Source organism: Neoarius graeffei, chromosome 5, assembly GCF_027579695.1.
Source record: "Neoarius graeffei isolate fNeoGra1 chromosome 5, fNeoGra1.pri, whole genome shotgun sequence".
Lineage (NCBI taxonomy): Eukaryota > Metazoa > Chordata > Actinopteri > Siluriformes > Ariidae > Neoarius > Neoarius graeffei.
The window spans coordinates 99,340,064-99,354,434 of record NC_083573.1 but is presented as its reverse complement, the minus strand read 5'-3'; the positions used below and the strand labels follow the sequence as shown (position 1 = coordinate 99,354,434).

Sequence of the window (14,371 nt, the reverse complement as noted above, 5' to 3'; positions counted from 1 at the left end):
TTGGGGGCTTGCTGGAACTCCAGGAGGTTGTTGCTAACATATATGTCCAGTTCCCTTCTTGCTTCCCGATTGTTGAGGTGGTATGCTGCAGACACTGTCTTGCCCACGCTGAGCTGAAGGTGCCACTTCTGGAGGTAGTCTGCCAGGATGCCCATGTCTCGGTTGAGACCATCTTCCATCACCTTCCATGTTGGGCATCAAAGCATGATGGCCAAATCATCCACATAGCCGTACTTGATAGATATTGTATCTGGCAGGTCATGAATGTAGATGCTGAACAACATTGGTGAGAGGATGGAGCCTTGCGTGACACTGTTCTTCAGCCTTCGGAGCCTGCTGGTCTGGCCATTGCTGGTCTGTAGGATAAAGCTATTGTTCGATAGTATCTCCATGGTGAACCTCACCATTTGCCAGTCCAGGATTGTCCTCAACAGTTTCAGATGTAGTCCGCGGCACCACATGGTGTCATAGGCGGCTGTCAGGTCCAGGAATACTACTCCCAGCTTTCTCGTTATCCTGAAAGCTGTCTTCGATGTCCTGAGTGAGTAGGGTTACCTGATCCACCACTGACCTGCCTCGGCGGAAGCCGGCTTGTTCCAATGGGACTTGTGGGTCCACCACTGGCTCAATGTGGCTGTGAATCAGCTTCTCCAGGATCTTACAGTATATGGGACACAGAGCAGAGAGATGAGTCTGTAGGACTTCAGATCTTCAGCGGGTTTGTTCGGCTTTGGCAAGGCTATGACAGAAGCATGGCGCCAGGTCTTTGGAAGCTTGGACCTCCAGAAGCATGCTGAGAAGAATGAGCATAGCCAGCAAGATGTTCTTTCACTCTGGTGTATGACAAACTCTGGGTGGATATTGTCTCGACCTGGTGACTTGCCTGGCTTCAGTTTGTTAATTGCTGCACTTAGTTCGGCTGCTGTGAAGTCTCCTGAGAGGTTGGCATTGACACTGGCTGCCCTGGAGAGAGAAGATACCTCACATGAGATCAGTCATGTGAAGTTTTTGTCTGCATCTGGGAAGCGGCCATTTTTCAGGAGCTGGGAAGCAATGGCATCTGCTGTCACTTGACACCTGCGGGGTGTTGTTTTTCTCCCTGAGAGCAGATTGATGGTCTGCCACGCCTTCCGGCTAGAGTGGGTGAAGTCGATAGATTCCACTACTTCAGTCCACCTAGTCCTTCAGGTGTCGTCCAGCTTCTGCAGTAAGGTTGTTGCTGTTGCATCCATTTCTTCCCTGGAGCTTGCCTGCTGGTGTTGGCACAGCAAGCAGCTGCACTCCTCATCCCAGCCCGGGATGTAGTTCTTGTTGTAGCCACATGGGATGTTGTGCTTTGCTGCCCTTAGGAGGACTTTACAGTAGGTGGTGTATGCAGCGTCCACATCAGCTGCTTCTGGGTCCAGCAGACCAGCAGTTCTTCTTTCCATTTCTGCCATAAACAACTGCCAATTTGCCTTCCTGAAATTCCATCTCCTAACTGGTTTACCAGCTACCAGCTGTACCAGCGATGGTACTTTGATGATGGATGGCCAGTGGTGTGAATGAGGGAACCTGTCCAAGACACTTCTTTCCAGTTTTAGGTCATTACTGTGGCATACGGTGAAGGCCAGGTCTGGGTTGGTGTAAGAGTTCCAGCATACAGAAAAGAAGCTTGGGGGCTCTTTTGGGTCGAAGAGCAGCAGTGCTTCAATGTTAGAAGCCCACTCACTCAGCGCTTCACCATGATGTGATGTGTGGTTGTAACCCCAATCTGTATGTTGGCAGTTGAAGTCACCTGCATAGATGGCGGGAGCAGGCACAAGTGGAAGTGTAGATATAGTCAGCGCTGTTGGTGGAGGCTTGTATACATTCACAACAGATGTTTCTTGGATTTTGGTGACCAGCCACTCAATGTTGCAGCCAGGTGGAGAGTGGCTGGTGGCTGACCAACTTAATCCTTCCTGGACAAAGGTTGCCATTCCATGCGTCTTGCTGTGGATGGACCCAGCGAGGAGGAACCCAGGCAGCTTGAGGTTGTCATCAGAAGCCCAATGTGTCTCTTGCAGGAGAATAACTGCCACTTTATTGGAATCGGTGAGATGTCTGATGACTTCGAGTTTGGCGATAGTAAGGCCCTCGACATTCAGTTGGAGCACTGACAGGCCTTGGTTTTTGACAGTGGGGGTATCCGCCCATCCTAAGGAGGATGTTCTCTGCCTTGGTCTTGACCTTGGCTTGTACCTTGGTCTGCCAGCTCGATGATTCTTCGGCGACATTAGTTTCATGAGTTGGTCTTGCACCATTTCTCACTACTCACAGGGGAGGCCACGTGGAAGCTGTTGTCTTCTCTCCCCAGCAAGACAACGACCCTAAGCACACAAGCCGTTCTACCAAAGAATGGTTAAAGAAGAATAAAGTTAATGTTTTGGAATGGCTAAGTCAAAGTTCTGACATTAATCCAATCAAAATGTTGTGGAAGGACCTGAAGCGAGCAGTTCATGTGAGGAAACCCACCAACATCCCAGAGTTGAAGCTGTTCTGTACAGAGGAATGGGCTAAAATTCCTCCAAGCCGGTGTGCAGGACTGATCAACAGTTACCAGAAACGTTTAGTTGCAGTTATTGCTGCACAAGGGGGTCACACCAGATACTGAAAGCAAAGGTTCACATACTTTTGCCACTCACAGATATGTAATATTGGATCATTTTCCTCAATAAATAAATGACCAAGTATAATATTTTGGTCTCATTTGTTTAACTTGGTTCTCTTTATCTACTTTTAGAACTTGTGTGAAAATCTGATGATGTTTTAGGTCATATTTATGCAGAAATATAGACAATTCTAAAGGGTTCACAAACTTTCAAGCACCACTGTAAACTCCTGCGAATGATGAGTCTCGATCAGCTTATATTTGTAAATGAGTGCAGTTTCACAGACTCCCAGCCTTGGCAGAGGCCGGGGGAGGTGGACCACACACCTCTGATTAGAATGCATTACCAAACGGTCAACTCTACTTCAGTATTGTCTTTGCAAGGTTCAGGTTGATTTTAACCAGTAGATGGTGTTTTGAGCCATTTTGAACCCATACAATGCTGATTTTCTTAAAAATGGCAATTTGGTCAACATTAACACCAGTGTTGATGGGTTTCATTACAGTACAGTCATATCATTTAGTTTACAGCTAAAAAAAAAAATTAAGTGTGCAACACTTCTTTAAATCAGTATGTAAGTGAATACATATGTATAATCAGTAAGTCAGTAGTCTGCAAGTAAGCCAGGAAGTCTATAAAAAAGTCAGTGAGTCAGTATGTCAATGAGTAACAAACAAACAAACCCCCAAATAAACCTCACCCGGTAGCACTTATGATGAATATGAAGGAAGATATCGCAAAAAAATTATTTTTGACCTTTTTGGTGACCTTGATTTTGACCTTGTGTGTGAACATACTTGGCCAATAAACATGGTTCTGATTTTCTGCTGTTCTCAGCCAATCAGAACACACCATACTGCTCTCACACTGTACTGCACGATTGTTACACTCTTACATTCTTACAGCACGATGACATAGTGGCTACTGCCTCTATATGAAGCAGTAGCCACAAAAACCTTGACCGGATGACCCCCAAAATGTTGGAGGTTCTATTTGAGACCAATGCCCCTCTATCCTGAAAGTTTCATGAAGATTGGTCCAGCCATTTTCTCATAATATCATTAACAAACAAACCCCACCAAAAACAATACCTCGCCCCCTGGTGGACTCCGTCCTGGGCGAGGTAACAAGGAATGAGATTTTATTTTTCACAGACTGACCGGCTCCTGTGGTCGTCTGGTCTCTTCATCTGGATGGTGTGTAATGGTCCATTCAGGTTCACCACATACAGAGAGATCACAGGGTTTTCCTCTCCAACCTGTAGTGAGCAATGTGTTAAACAGTGTAATGTGTGTCTGCATGCGAATGAATACACATATTACAAATGAATACACACATAATAGATTTCATTTTCATATGATGAATTATCAAAAACTCTAGTGTTCTCATTTAGTATTGTATACTAGAGAAAATAAAGCAGGTTTTAGTGAAATTAAATACATTATGTGTATATTTCAGTCTGAGTGTTCCACTTTCTCTCTATCCATGTGTCCATGCAGAGTGCGTACTTTGGGGTAATGGTACACTCGGCTTGTTGGGTATGCTGACCCTGTGAACAAAGGCAGCTCCATCTTGGGCACCAGAGTGTCGTTGATGGAGGCGTATGCCAGATGATTCCCGTCAGGAGACCACCAGTGAGCCACATGGGACTGGAAGATCATCTCTGTAAGTGTTAAAGAGATTCTCTCACATTAAACACACACACAAAGAGAAATTGATCAATCCATATGGGTGTGGTTGAATCCATATATGGAAATATGAGTGCTGCTGAGTCCATATATGAAAAGATGGGTGTCATCAAGTCCATACTTGGAGATGTAGGCATCATCAAGTCCAATATATGGAAAGCTAGGAGTCAGTGAGTCCATATATATGGAAATCTCAGCATCATTAAGTCCAACACATGGAAATGTGGGTATCGTTAAGTCCATAGATGTGGACATCACTGAGTCCATATATAGAACTGGGGGAGTCATCACGTCCATATATGGAAATAGGGGCAACATCAAGTCGGTTGTATGGAAATGTGGCAGTTACTGAGTAAATATATAGAAATGTGGGTATGATACCATAAGTGTGTATTGTACACCGATGCTAAGTGTTAGCAATAACTTACCCTCATACAACCAATCACCAAGGCCATTGAATATCACACCTTCTTTGCCAGTGGAAACTAGGCGGATGGTTCGGCTCTCGACGGTGGAGCGGTAGTAGATATTATTCTCAAAAATAAAAATCTAAAATAGCAGGAAAAAGGGGAGGAATAATGCTTCTGTAGATCAGTGTGTTGATCTGTAGATTGTGATGGTTATAGATTAGGAGGAGGATTGTGACTGGCTGAAGACTGCTGATTAAGTGTTACTAAGTTATAGAGAATTGCAAAAGAGGTTTGATGTAATCATAAATAAACCTGGAATGAGTGTAGCATTAGGCAAATCGTTTGACTGTGTACATGGCAGGAGTGAAGGACTATGGAAAATGTAGTCATACCAGCTGCTGTCCTCGTGGTCCCCATCCTGCGTATTGAAGAGGAGCATTACGCACTTCTGGAGGAGTCAGAATCCATGTTTCTCTGTGAATAACAGACACATCCTTATCTGTTTGTCCTTCATGCTTCCTAGAATGTATCTCTAGGGTCTGTATCATGTGTGTTACACTCTCTCTCTCTCTCTCTCTCTCTCTCTCTCCCTGCCTGTGTGCGTGTGCTTACGGAGTCTCTAAACTACAGATGATGTAGTATGCAGTGAAGGAGTGTCGATAACACTGCAGGAGAGAAAGAACACAGAGACAGAGAGAGACAGAATGAAAGAGAGAGAGAGAGACAGCGACACAGAAAGAACACAAAGGAGACAGAGAGAGACAGAAAGAACACAGAGAGAGAGAGCGCTCAAAGAGAGACAGAGAGAGAGACAGAGATGGAACACAGAAAGAGACCGAGAGAGAGAGAAAACGCAAAGAGACAGAAAGAAACAGAGAGAGACAGAGAGAGTTAAAATCTGATATTAAATATGGTCATTAACAAAATGATTATATATCATGAGCATATTTATGATTGTAGTGTGTGTGTGTGAGAGTGCTGTCTTACTGGCTCCACGTTGTAGGCCAGCAGAACATGTTTCAGGTCTGCAGAAAGCTCATACTTGATGGCCTTATACATTTCCTGCAAAGTGGGCAAAAAAAGGAATGAGGGCAGCCTATAAATATGTATGAGCTTTCTTTTTAACCCCACCCACTAATCAAGAGTATCAAAACTAATCTACTCACTGAATGTATTTAATCCTGTCCACTGACTGAAAGTATTAAATTCCATCCACTGATTACGGGTATTACACCCCACCCAGTGGGTTACAGAGATTATTAATCCCTTCTCTATTTATCAAGGGTATCAAACCCTGCCCAGTGACAGACAGTATTAAACTCTGTCCTACTTATCAAGGGTATTAAACCCTACACAGTGATGTGGGGTATTAATGAAGACTATTAAACCCCATTGATTGACAGAGAGTAGTAATCCCTTGCCTAGTTATAAAGGGTATTAAACCTTGCCCAACTGATCAAGGTTATTAAACACTGCCCTATGAATCAAGGGTATTAACCCTTCCCAGTGACAGGGAGTATTAAATCCTGTTCTGTGGATCAAGGGTATTAAACTCCACCCATTGACAGAGAGTATTAAGCCCTTCCCTAGTTATCAAGGGTATTAAACCCTGCCCAACTGATCAAGGGTGTTAAACCCAACCCATTGACAGAGAGTATAAATCCCTTCCCTAGTTACTAAGGATATTAAACCCTGTCCAACAGATCAAATATATTAAACCCCATCCAGTGACGGATAGTATTAAGCCCTGCCCTTACTGATCATGTGTATTAAACCCCACCCACTGCCTGGGAGAATTAAACCAGGCAAGGACTCAATGGTAGTAAACCCTGCCCACTGGTTGATGCTATTTAATCCCACCCGTTGATCAAGGGTATTAAACTCCACCCACTTCCCAAGAGAGCTGAACTCTGCCCACAGGTCAAGGGTATTAAACTCCACCCACTAATAGAGTTTATAGTGTGTGTGTGTGATTCCTGTTTAAAGAGGGCACACAATCAGATTTTGAGACAAAAGAGAGAGAGAGAGACTCACAAACTTCCTGTTGGACACCAGCACTGTGCTCTCATTTTTCTCCACGTTCAACTTCAGCACATCACCTTCACGAGTGCGATACAGAATCTCCTCATCTGGAGACAGAGATGTTTTACAGTGGGTTACTATACCATGGATATTCTAAACACCCCAACACAAAGGGGTGTGTTCTGATCACTGAGCTCTTCTCTGATGCTTTACTTTGCTTTGTTTCCTCAATTACCCACAATGCTGTTCAACTACCTGCCGATAGTGATTTAGCCCTCACTTCAACTCCACCTCAAGAGAGTGATGATGCAGCGGTGCTTTATTCCTTTAGTCTGTCCTGCTCCTGGATCAGTTTCCAAAACTTTAACTTTCACGCCAACACAGCTGTCAACACTATCACGCTCACCATCTTGTAGATCACTAAGCGGTCGAGCCGAGTCCTTGCTGTAAGTTTGTGTCCTGGAGCAGCAATGCATTCTGGGACTTTGTGGCCAGTGTTTGCACCAGCATCTCCACTACTTCTACGCTGGGTTTTGCATTAATATGATGTTGAATGGTTGCTCTTTTTTTTTAGGAGTTAACAGTGAGACCTACAGTAATAGTAAACTTAGTATGTTTGAGATTAAAATAAAAGTTGACTCCTATTAAACACCATAAATGTGTTTCAGAGGGAAGCAGGTAGAATGCAATTTGATTTTTAAAATGTATTTATTTATTTATTTGTTTTAAACTCAGGTTCTGGTCTCAGGGCAGCATGGTGGTGTAGTGGTTAGCATTGTTGCCTCACAGCAAGAAGGTTCTGGGTTTGAGCCCAGTGGCCGATGGTGGCCTTTCAGTGTGGAGTTTGCATGTTCTCCCCATGTCTGTGTGGGTTTCCTCCGGGTGCTCTGGTTTCCCCTACAGTCCAAAGACATCTAAATTGACCGTAGGTGTGAGTGTGAATGGTTGTTTGTCTCTGTGTGTCAGCCCTGCGATGACCTGGCGACTTGTCCAGGGTGTACCCTGCCTCTCGCCCATAGTCAGTTGGGATAGGCTCCAGCTTGCCCATGACCCTGCACAGGATAAGAGCTTATGGATAATGGATGGAATGTTCTGGTCTCTTTTGTCACAACAGCAAAAAAAAAATAGATTCAGGCTGAGGTTCTAGCTGTTAATTCTTCATGTGAGTATAGTCAGGGTTGCAGTGGTCTGATTTACAAACTGATCTGGACAATCTGATCTTAATCTTCACTAATGAGGTGATTATGAGGTCGTTTGTTTGCAATCACTGAGGAGCAGCAGAGCAAAGAATGAGAACCAAAGTCCATTACTGACAGAGAGAGACTAGGGCCCTGTCCACACGGCAACGGATTCAGGTGACTCCGATACAATTGCTTATCTTTTAGGCCTGGCGTCCACACGGCACCGGCGTTTTGGGTGCCCAAAACGCAATCTTTTTGAGAACGGGTTCCAGAGTGGAAAGATCTGGCAACGTTGCCGTTGTGAAGTCGTCTGGATGAGTAGAACGGATTTGTTTACGATGACGTCACAACCACATGCCTGTGAGTGCTTCACGCCGGGTAGAAGTGTAACGAACTCGATGCGAGTTGTCAACAAATCCTATAACTTGGTTCATGAAACGCACTTACAAAATATTTTCACTGTGAATATTTATTGTGTAATGGTGCAAAGTGAGAGAGAGAGAGAGACTCTGCCCTTAGGGCAGAGTCAATCCCGCCAGCAAAATTAGGGAAAAAAAGGAGCGATCTCACCTCTTCAGATGTGGGTTTAAGTCCTACAATACATTCCTCAAAAAGGGAGTAGAAGAGCAAATTAATCCATCAACGTGTAGCATTCAATTTATTCCGGACCATTAAAGATGCCGCCTTCCGCGTAGAATCATACGTCATCCTCGCCGCCATATTGGATAGGTCAAAGCGGAGAATAAAGATTCATGTGCTGCGTTTAACTGTACCAACAGGTTTACCGTCCAAATGAGATCACATGGGATTACCTTTCACAGGTGAGAAACAACAAATTAATCCATCAACGTGTAGCATTCAATTTATTCTGGACCATTAAAGACGCCGCCTTCCGCGTAGAATCATACGTCATCGTCGCCGCCATATTGGATAGGTCAAAGCGGAGAATAAAGATTAGCTGCGTTTAACTGTACCAACAGGTTTGCCGTCCAAACGAGATCACATGGGATTACCTTTCACAGGTGAGACTGGAAAAATACTTTTCATTGTATTTGGTCATTATAATGTAATTTTACGAACAGATTTTCCTGACTTTGTGGCTAATATGAAGTCTCGCGCATAATAGTTTATGTGCATGCGTCCTTACTTCTTCTATTGTTCTGGTGTCTCCAAAGGGACCGTCTTACAGCGCCCCTAGAGGTGTGGCATGTGTATTGCATCGTTTTCAGCAAGCGTTGCGTTGCCATATGGACCTGATATTTTACTAATCGTTGCCCATTTGGACGCGATATATTTTTAAATTACATCTCGTTGCCGTTGTCGTGTGGATGTAGCCTAGGTGATGAACAAATTCTCACAAAAGACAGATGAGTTATGATCTTTTGTCCAATTACTAAGGGCACTTTCACACATATTAGTCTTTCTCCCAAGTGACTATAGAAATGATCCCTGAAAGTATAGTCTCTGAGTCATAGTCCCATTTATACTTTTGGTTTGTTTTGATTTAGTTTCACACTCATAATTACACCAAAAAAGTAAAATAAAGCAGTCCGAGGTGTTTGTAGAGGTTAAAAATTCATTAATTGTTCTGAAATACGGTGATGGAAAACATATCCACAAAACTTTAAGAAAGTATGTGTAGACATCATAGAAATCATACAGCATAAAGAATAGAAAGTCTGCACTAAATAATTCCATCCATCCATCAATCCATTTTCTATACAACTTATAAACTATGGGTCACGGGTGAGCTGGAGCCAATTCCAGCTTACTTCAGCTCACTATAGTGCTGTCCTTTGGCTCAGTTTAGCAGCTCAGGTTTATGAAACCCAAAAAAGCAAGGCAGTTTAATCGAGTCAATTCAGACTAAACACTGCATGTGTAAAAGCAACATAAAACTGGCTGGCTGCTTTATGCCCCAGGGAGCCCTCATATCTGTTACCTTCTGGCTCTCCCTATTAGTTATGCTGTCATAGCTCGTCTTGCCCCTGCTTGTGCTCTGAGCACAACCTACATCTTCTTCAACTATTACAGAACAAGAGCAGACCTAATACTCTGTTCTTCCCTCTCTGTCGAGCTGCACATTTTACTCCTGAAATACCACTCATTCTGACCCCTGGACCTGCCTGATCCATCCTGATGCCCTACTTCTGCTTAGAGTCTCATTCACCTGAAAATCACACACTGCTGCTGAAGACTGAAGACAGCCCCTCCTGAATAGCTTACAGATCACCATGAGTGACTTCACAGGTGACACACAGTTGAAGAAAATGGCGGCTCACCACTGATCCATTTCGCCTCAGGGTCATGAACTCTGAAGTCCTTCCTGAAAATGTCCACCAGTGTCACTTTACTCTTCAAGGCCAGACTGTCATCTTCACCTGACAGAAGAGAGAAAGAAAAATAATTTAATAATTTATCACTCACACTGATATCTCATCATTTTTATCAGGTGTTTAAAAATATTAATCTTTATATAGTCATCATTCAGAACTTCATAAATTTTAAATTACACTGAAATACTTGTTACTTCTTTTGAGTGACCAACGATTAAAAAGACAGGGCTTTCCCCAACGTCCAGATACACGGCACTCCGCTGCACTGTGAGATGTCAGTGCCACGCTGTGTGATGTCAGCGCCGTGCTGTCATTTGCACACCAAAAAAAATCAATACCATAAATTAAACAATGCAGAGTACTTTCCGCATCTAAATATCTCCTCCTATTCCCCTCTGAAAATGAGTAATAACTATAGAAATATGAAGTTATTGTAATATATAGGTCTAGTCTATCCTGGTACTCAGCCCAGAAGTGAAAATAAAGGGTTTCGCTACATGCACTGACTGCCATTCGCAACCATACATAAAACCACATTCTAGGTGCTGGTCACTAAATGGCGCTGTTGCGTGAATTGACCTCGATTCTGTTCCTGGCACGATACTGTTGGGTTGCAGGTCTGTAGTTAACAGCTGTATTGCTAATATTCTAATTTCAGCTGCTATATTGTTCAATATTGTGCTTTTTATTGTTGGGCAATAAAATTAAATATTTCTCTGAATTGAATGTTTCCAGTGTTTTCATTTCAAATCTAATTTTGCCCTTTAAATTTTGCCCCTTGCATATTTGACAAGGTAAAAAACAGCAAATTTAATAATGTTGAACTGTGCATAAATCAGCCCTAGATGCCACCAGAATGCACCATCTGAAGTCCATCCATCCATCCATTATCTATAGCCGCTTATCCTGTCCTACAGGATCGCAGGCAAGCTGGAGCCTATCCCAGCTGACTATGGGCAAGAGGCGGGGTACACCCTGGACAAGTCACCAGGTCATCGCAGGGCTGACACAGAGACAAACAACCATTCACATTCACACCTACAGTCAATTTAGAGCCACCAATTAACCTAACCTGCATGCCTTTGGATTGTGGGGGAAACCGGAGCACCCGGAGGAAACCCATGCAGACACGGGGAGAACATGCAAACTCCACACAGAAAGGCCCTCGCTGGCCACTGGGCTCGAACCCAGAACATTCTTGCTGTGAGACGACAGTGCTAACCAGTACACCACTGTGCCTCCCCCATTTGAAATCTCTAATTTCAAAAATTTCTCGGGGAGCATGCTCCCGGTCCCCCTAGCAGACTCCACATATCAGTAACACCACTCTGATTTTTTTTTTCTGAGGAAAGCCCTAAAAGACTTGCTATTAGCAAATATTTAACAGTTATTCTATGAAATTGACTCATACATGAGCTGATATCCGATGAGGCGCGTAGCACCTAGTTGGCTATAAACCATGTATGACGAGATTGAGTGGAATAACTGTTTTATTCTATCCACATTCACTGTTTATGAGAAACGGAGCATTTTTATTTTTTGCAAATAAAACTTTATACAAAACATCTGACAAAATCATTTCCTCTTAGAATGTAAACAAACCGGTGAAATGACAGGAACAATTTGTGAAAAATGTGGTAATAATAATTCTTGAACAATAAAAAAAGATATATTCTTATCATCAAATACTTTTATTCCATATTTTATTGCCTTTTTTTGGTATTTGTTGGGGTTTTGTTTTTGAGTAGAGTTTGTATTTCATCCTCGGTTGGTTCAGCAACACACTCCGCCATTTTGTTTTTCTCTACTCACAGTATATGAGCTGATATCCTAGTAGTAGAGTAGCCAATCAGAACATGCGGTTGATCATATCCAGTGAATGTGGATAGAGTAATATTAGATATAGGGAGAGAGGGAAATGGGGATTATGTAAGGAATAATGTCCATACATCAGAAATTCATTTGAAACACTTGTTTCCCCACAGAAAGGCAGAAGAAAAGAAGAAAACATCTCCATTTACTGCTGCACTGCCTGTTACAGAGCTACTGTACTCTAATAGCAGCTTATAGCATAAGTAAAGCGTGATAGCCTCTCCACTTCACTTTGTTCTTGTCATCCTGCAACACTACAAATACAAAGATTTATTATTCTGCACATTTATTGCAGTGATTTGTTTGTCATTAAGAGTGCAGCCTAAAAAAATCATTCAAACTAGAAATTGTGTATAGCTGATAATTGAAGTGTGGTTCGACTCGTCTTTTGCTTTTGTTTTACGTTATGTTATGGCTGTCCGTCGATATTCGGTTATGACGAGGTCCTCCTCTTCATTGTCTTCCTTGCCTTCTCAGGTCTTCCTGAATGACGAGCTCATCCTGACAGATGAAGAGGGAAGACAGGACATAGCCTGCACAAAGGATTTGTTGTTGAGGGTGGTGATGAGGGTGTGCAGTCCTTGTCCGCACGGCTTCACTCCCCGCCTGGGATCCAGATGGAAAGCAAGGGAGCAGGACAACCAGGACCAACGGGGGACTGCACCTCCGATGTTGGTTCCTAGGAGGATTGGGGTACGTGTCTGCGTTAGCCACAGGAATCACCAGAGCATTTAGACCACCTGGCTTTCAGCCTGTGTTCACCTTTCCACCAGATATTTGATGATAATGAGGTCCTCCTCTTCATTGTCTTCTTTGCCTTCCCAGGTCTTGTAGCATGATGAGGTCCTTCTGGCAGATGAAGGAGGGAGAGGGAGGGGACATAACCTGCACAAAGGATTTGTTGTTCATGGTGGTGATGAGGGTGATGAGTCCTCGTCCACACCGCTTCACTCCCCACCGGGGATCCAGGTGGCAAGCAAGGGAGCAGGACAACTAGGGCTGATGGGGGGCGTGTCTGCATTGGCCACAGGAAATGCCAGAGCATTTGGACCACCTGGCTTTCAGCCTGTGTTCACCCTTCCACCAGTGATTCCAGGAATCACCCCCCTGCAGGCATTGAGGTCACAGGACTCTGAATTCTGAAGTGTGCTGTTGTTTATCAACATGGAAAATAGGCTATTTTGTCAATGAAACCCATGGAGATGGGGGGCAGCTACATTTTATACTGCAGCCAGCCAGCAGGGGCACTCAACCTGTCGTGGCTTCAATTTTAGAAATCATTCACTGTCCATTATTTATACAGTTGACGATCTGTACTATTAAAAATGAAACCTAAAATTTGTAATTGAATAGTCATGCACCACCTCGGTAAGAACACAAATAAAATAAATCCATTCACAACATCGAAACAGATGGACAGAGGAAAGAAACTAGGAGACTGGGGGCTGATTGTAAGCACTGAATACTAATGCCGCTTTTCCACTACAAACGCGGCTGAGTCGGGCTGAGCCGTGCCGTGCTGAGTTGGGCTGAGCGGGGCTGTTGGAGTTGCATTTCGACTACAACCGCACTGAACCGTGCTGGCTGGAAGTGGGTGGACACATTGGGTGGAGTTAGCGAAAGTGGGTGGACGTCACGTGATGTCGTTAAGCGGCGCAAACAGTGACATCAGTGATCTTTTAAGCGGTAGTCTCACAACCCGGATAGTAAACAATAAACATGGAGGACATGGAGTCGTTAGTGTTGCTGGTCTTGGTGCTGTGGCTTGTTGTCACCGACAACGCCAACAGATACTGGCAAGAGCGTATAGATGAGGCGAGGCGCATAAGGCTTCATAATTCTCGTAATTCTCCTTCTTCCGGGTTTGCGGTGTTTACAGATCCCAGCGTGCTCGCGGGGCGTGTGTGGGCATGTGAGGACACTCCTCCTCACCAATCAGTGCACAGGGGAGTGTCTGCTCACGCCCCCAGCCTCACTCGGCACGGTTTGGCTCGCTTCAGCCCCACTCCAAAACCGTGCGAGTTTTAGGGGCTAAGCAGGGCTGAAGCGAGCCGAGTTGTGCTGTTTTTTGGTAGTCGAAACGCGAGCCGTGTCGGGCTGAAGTGAGCTGAAGCGAGCTGAAGTGAGCTGAAAAAGGGTAGTGGAAAAGGGCCATAAAAGTGTTACTCATGTGAGTCATACTCGTATTTCTGCACTCTCTCTCAGTGAGTTTCCCCGTGTGAACACACG

General features: G+C 44.0%; 1 protein-coding gene across 6 annotated transcripts in view; it reads right to left on the bottom strand.

Moving 5' to 3' along the window:
• Positions 1-14,371, bottom strand: part of dpp6a (dipeptidyl-peptidase 6a) — a 301,791-nt gene that overhangs the window by 17,740 nt on the left and 269,680 nt on the right. For 4 of the 6 annotated variants that reach the window (XM_060922571.1, XM_060922570.1, XM_060922573.1 and 1 more), the window contains 8 exons: positions 10,217-10,315; positions 6,766-6,860; positions 5,719-5,793; positions 5,344-5,396; positions 5,124-5,205; positions 4,750-4,870; positions 4,142-4,296; positions 3,794-3,891 (listed from right to left, as the gene is read on the bottom strand). In XM_060922571.1, the coding sequence (XP_060778554.1) occupies positions 3,794-3,891; positions 4,142-4,296; positions 4,750-4,870; positions 5,124-5,205; positions 5,344-5,396; positions 5,719-5,793; positions 6,766-6,860; positions 10,217-10,315 (778 nt within the window). Of the gene's footprint in view, positions 1-3,793; positions 3,892-4,141; positions 4,297-4,749; positions 4,871-5,123; positions 5,206-5,343; positions 5,397-5,718; positions 5,794-6,765; positions 6,861-10,216; positions 10,316-14,371 lie in introns of those variants that run through there. The other 2 variants (XM_060922574.1, XM_060922575.1) reach the window with 2 other exon arrangements.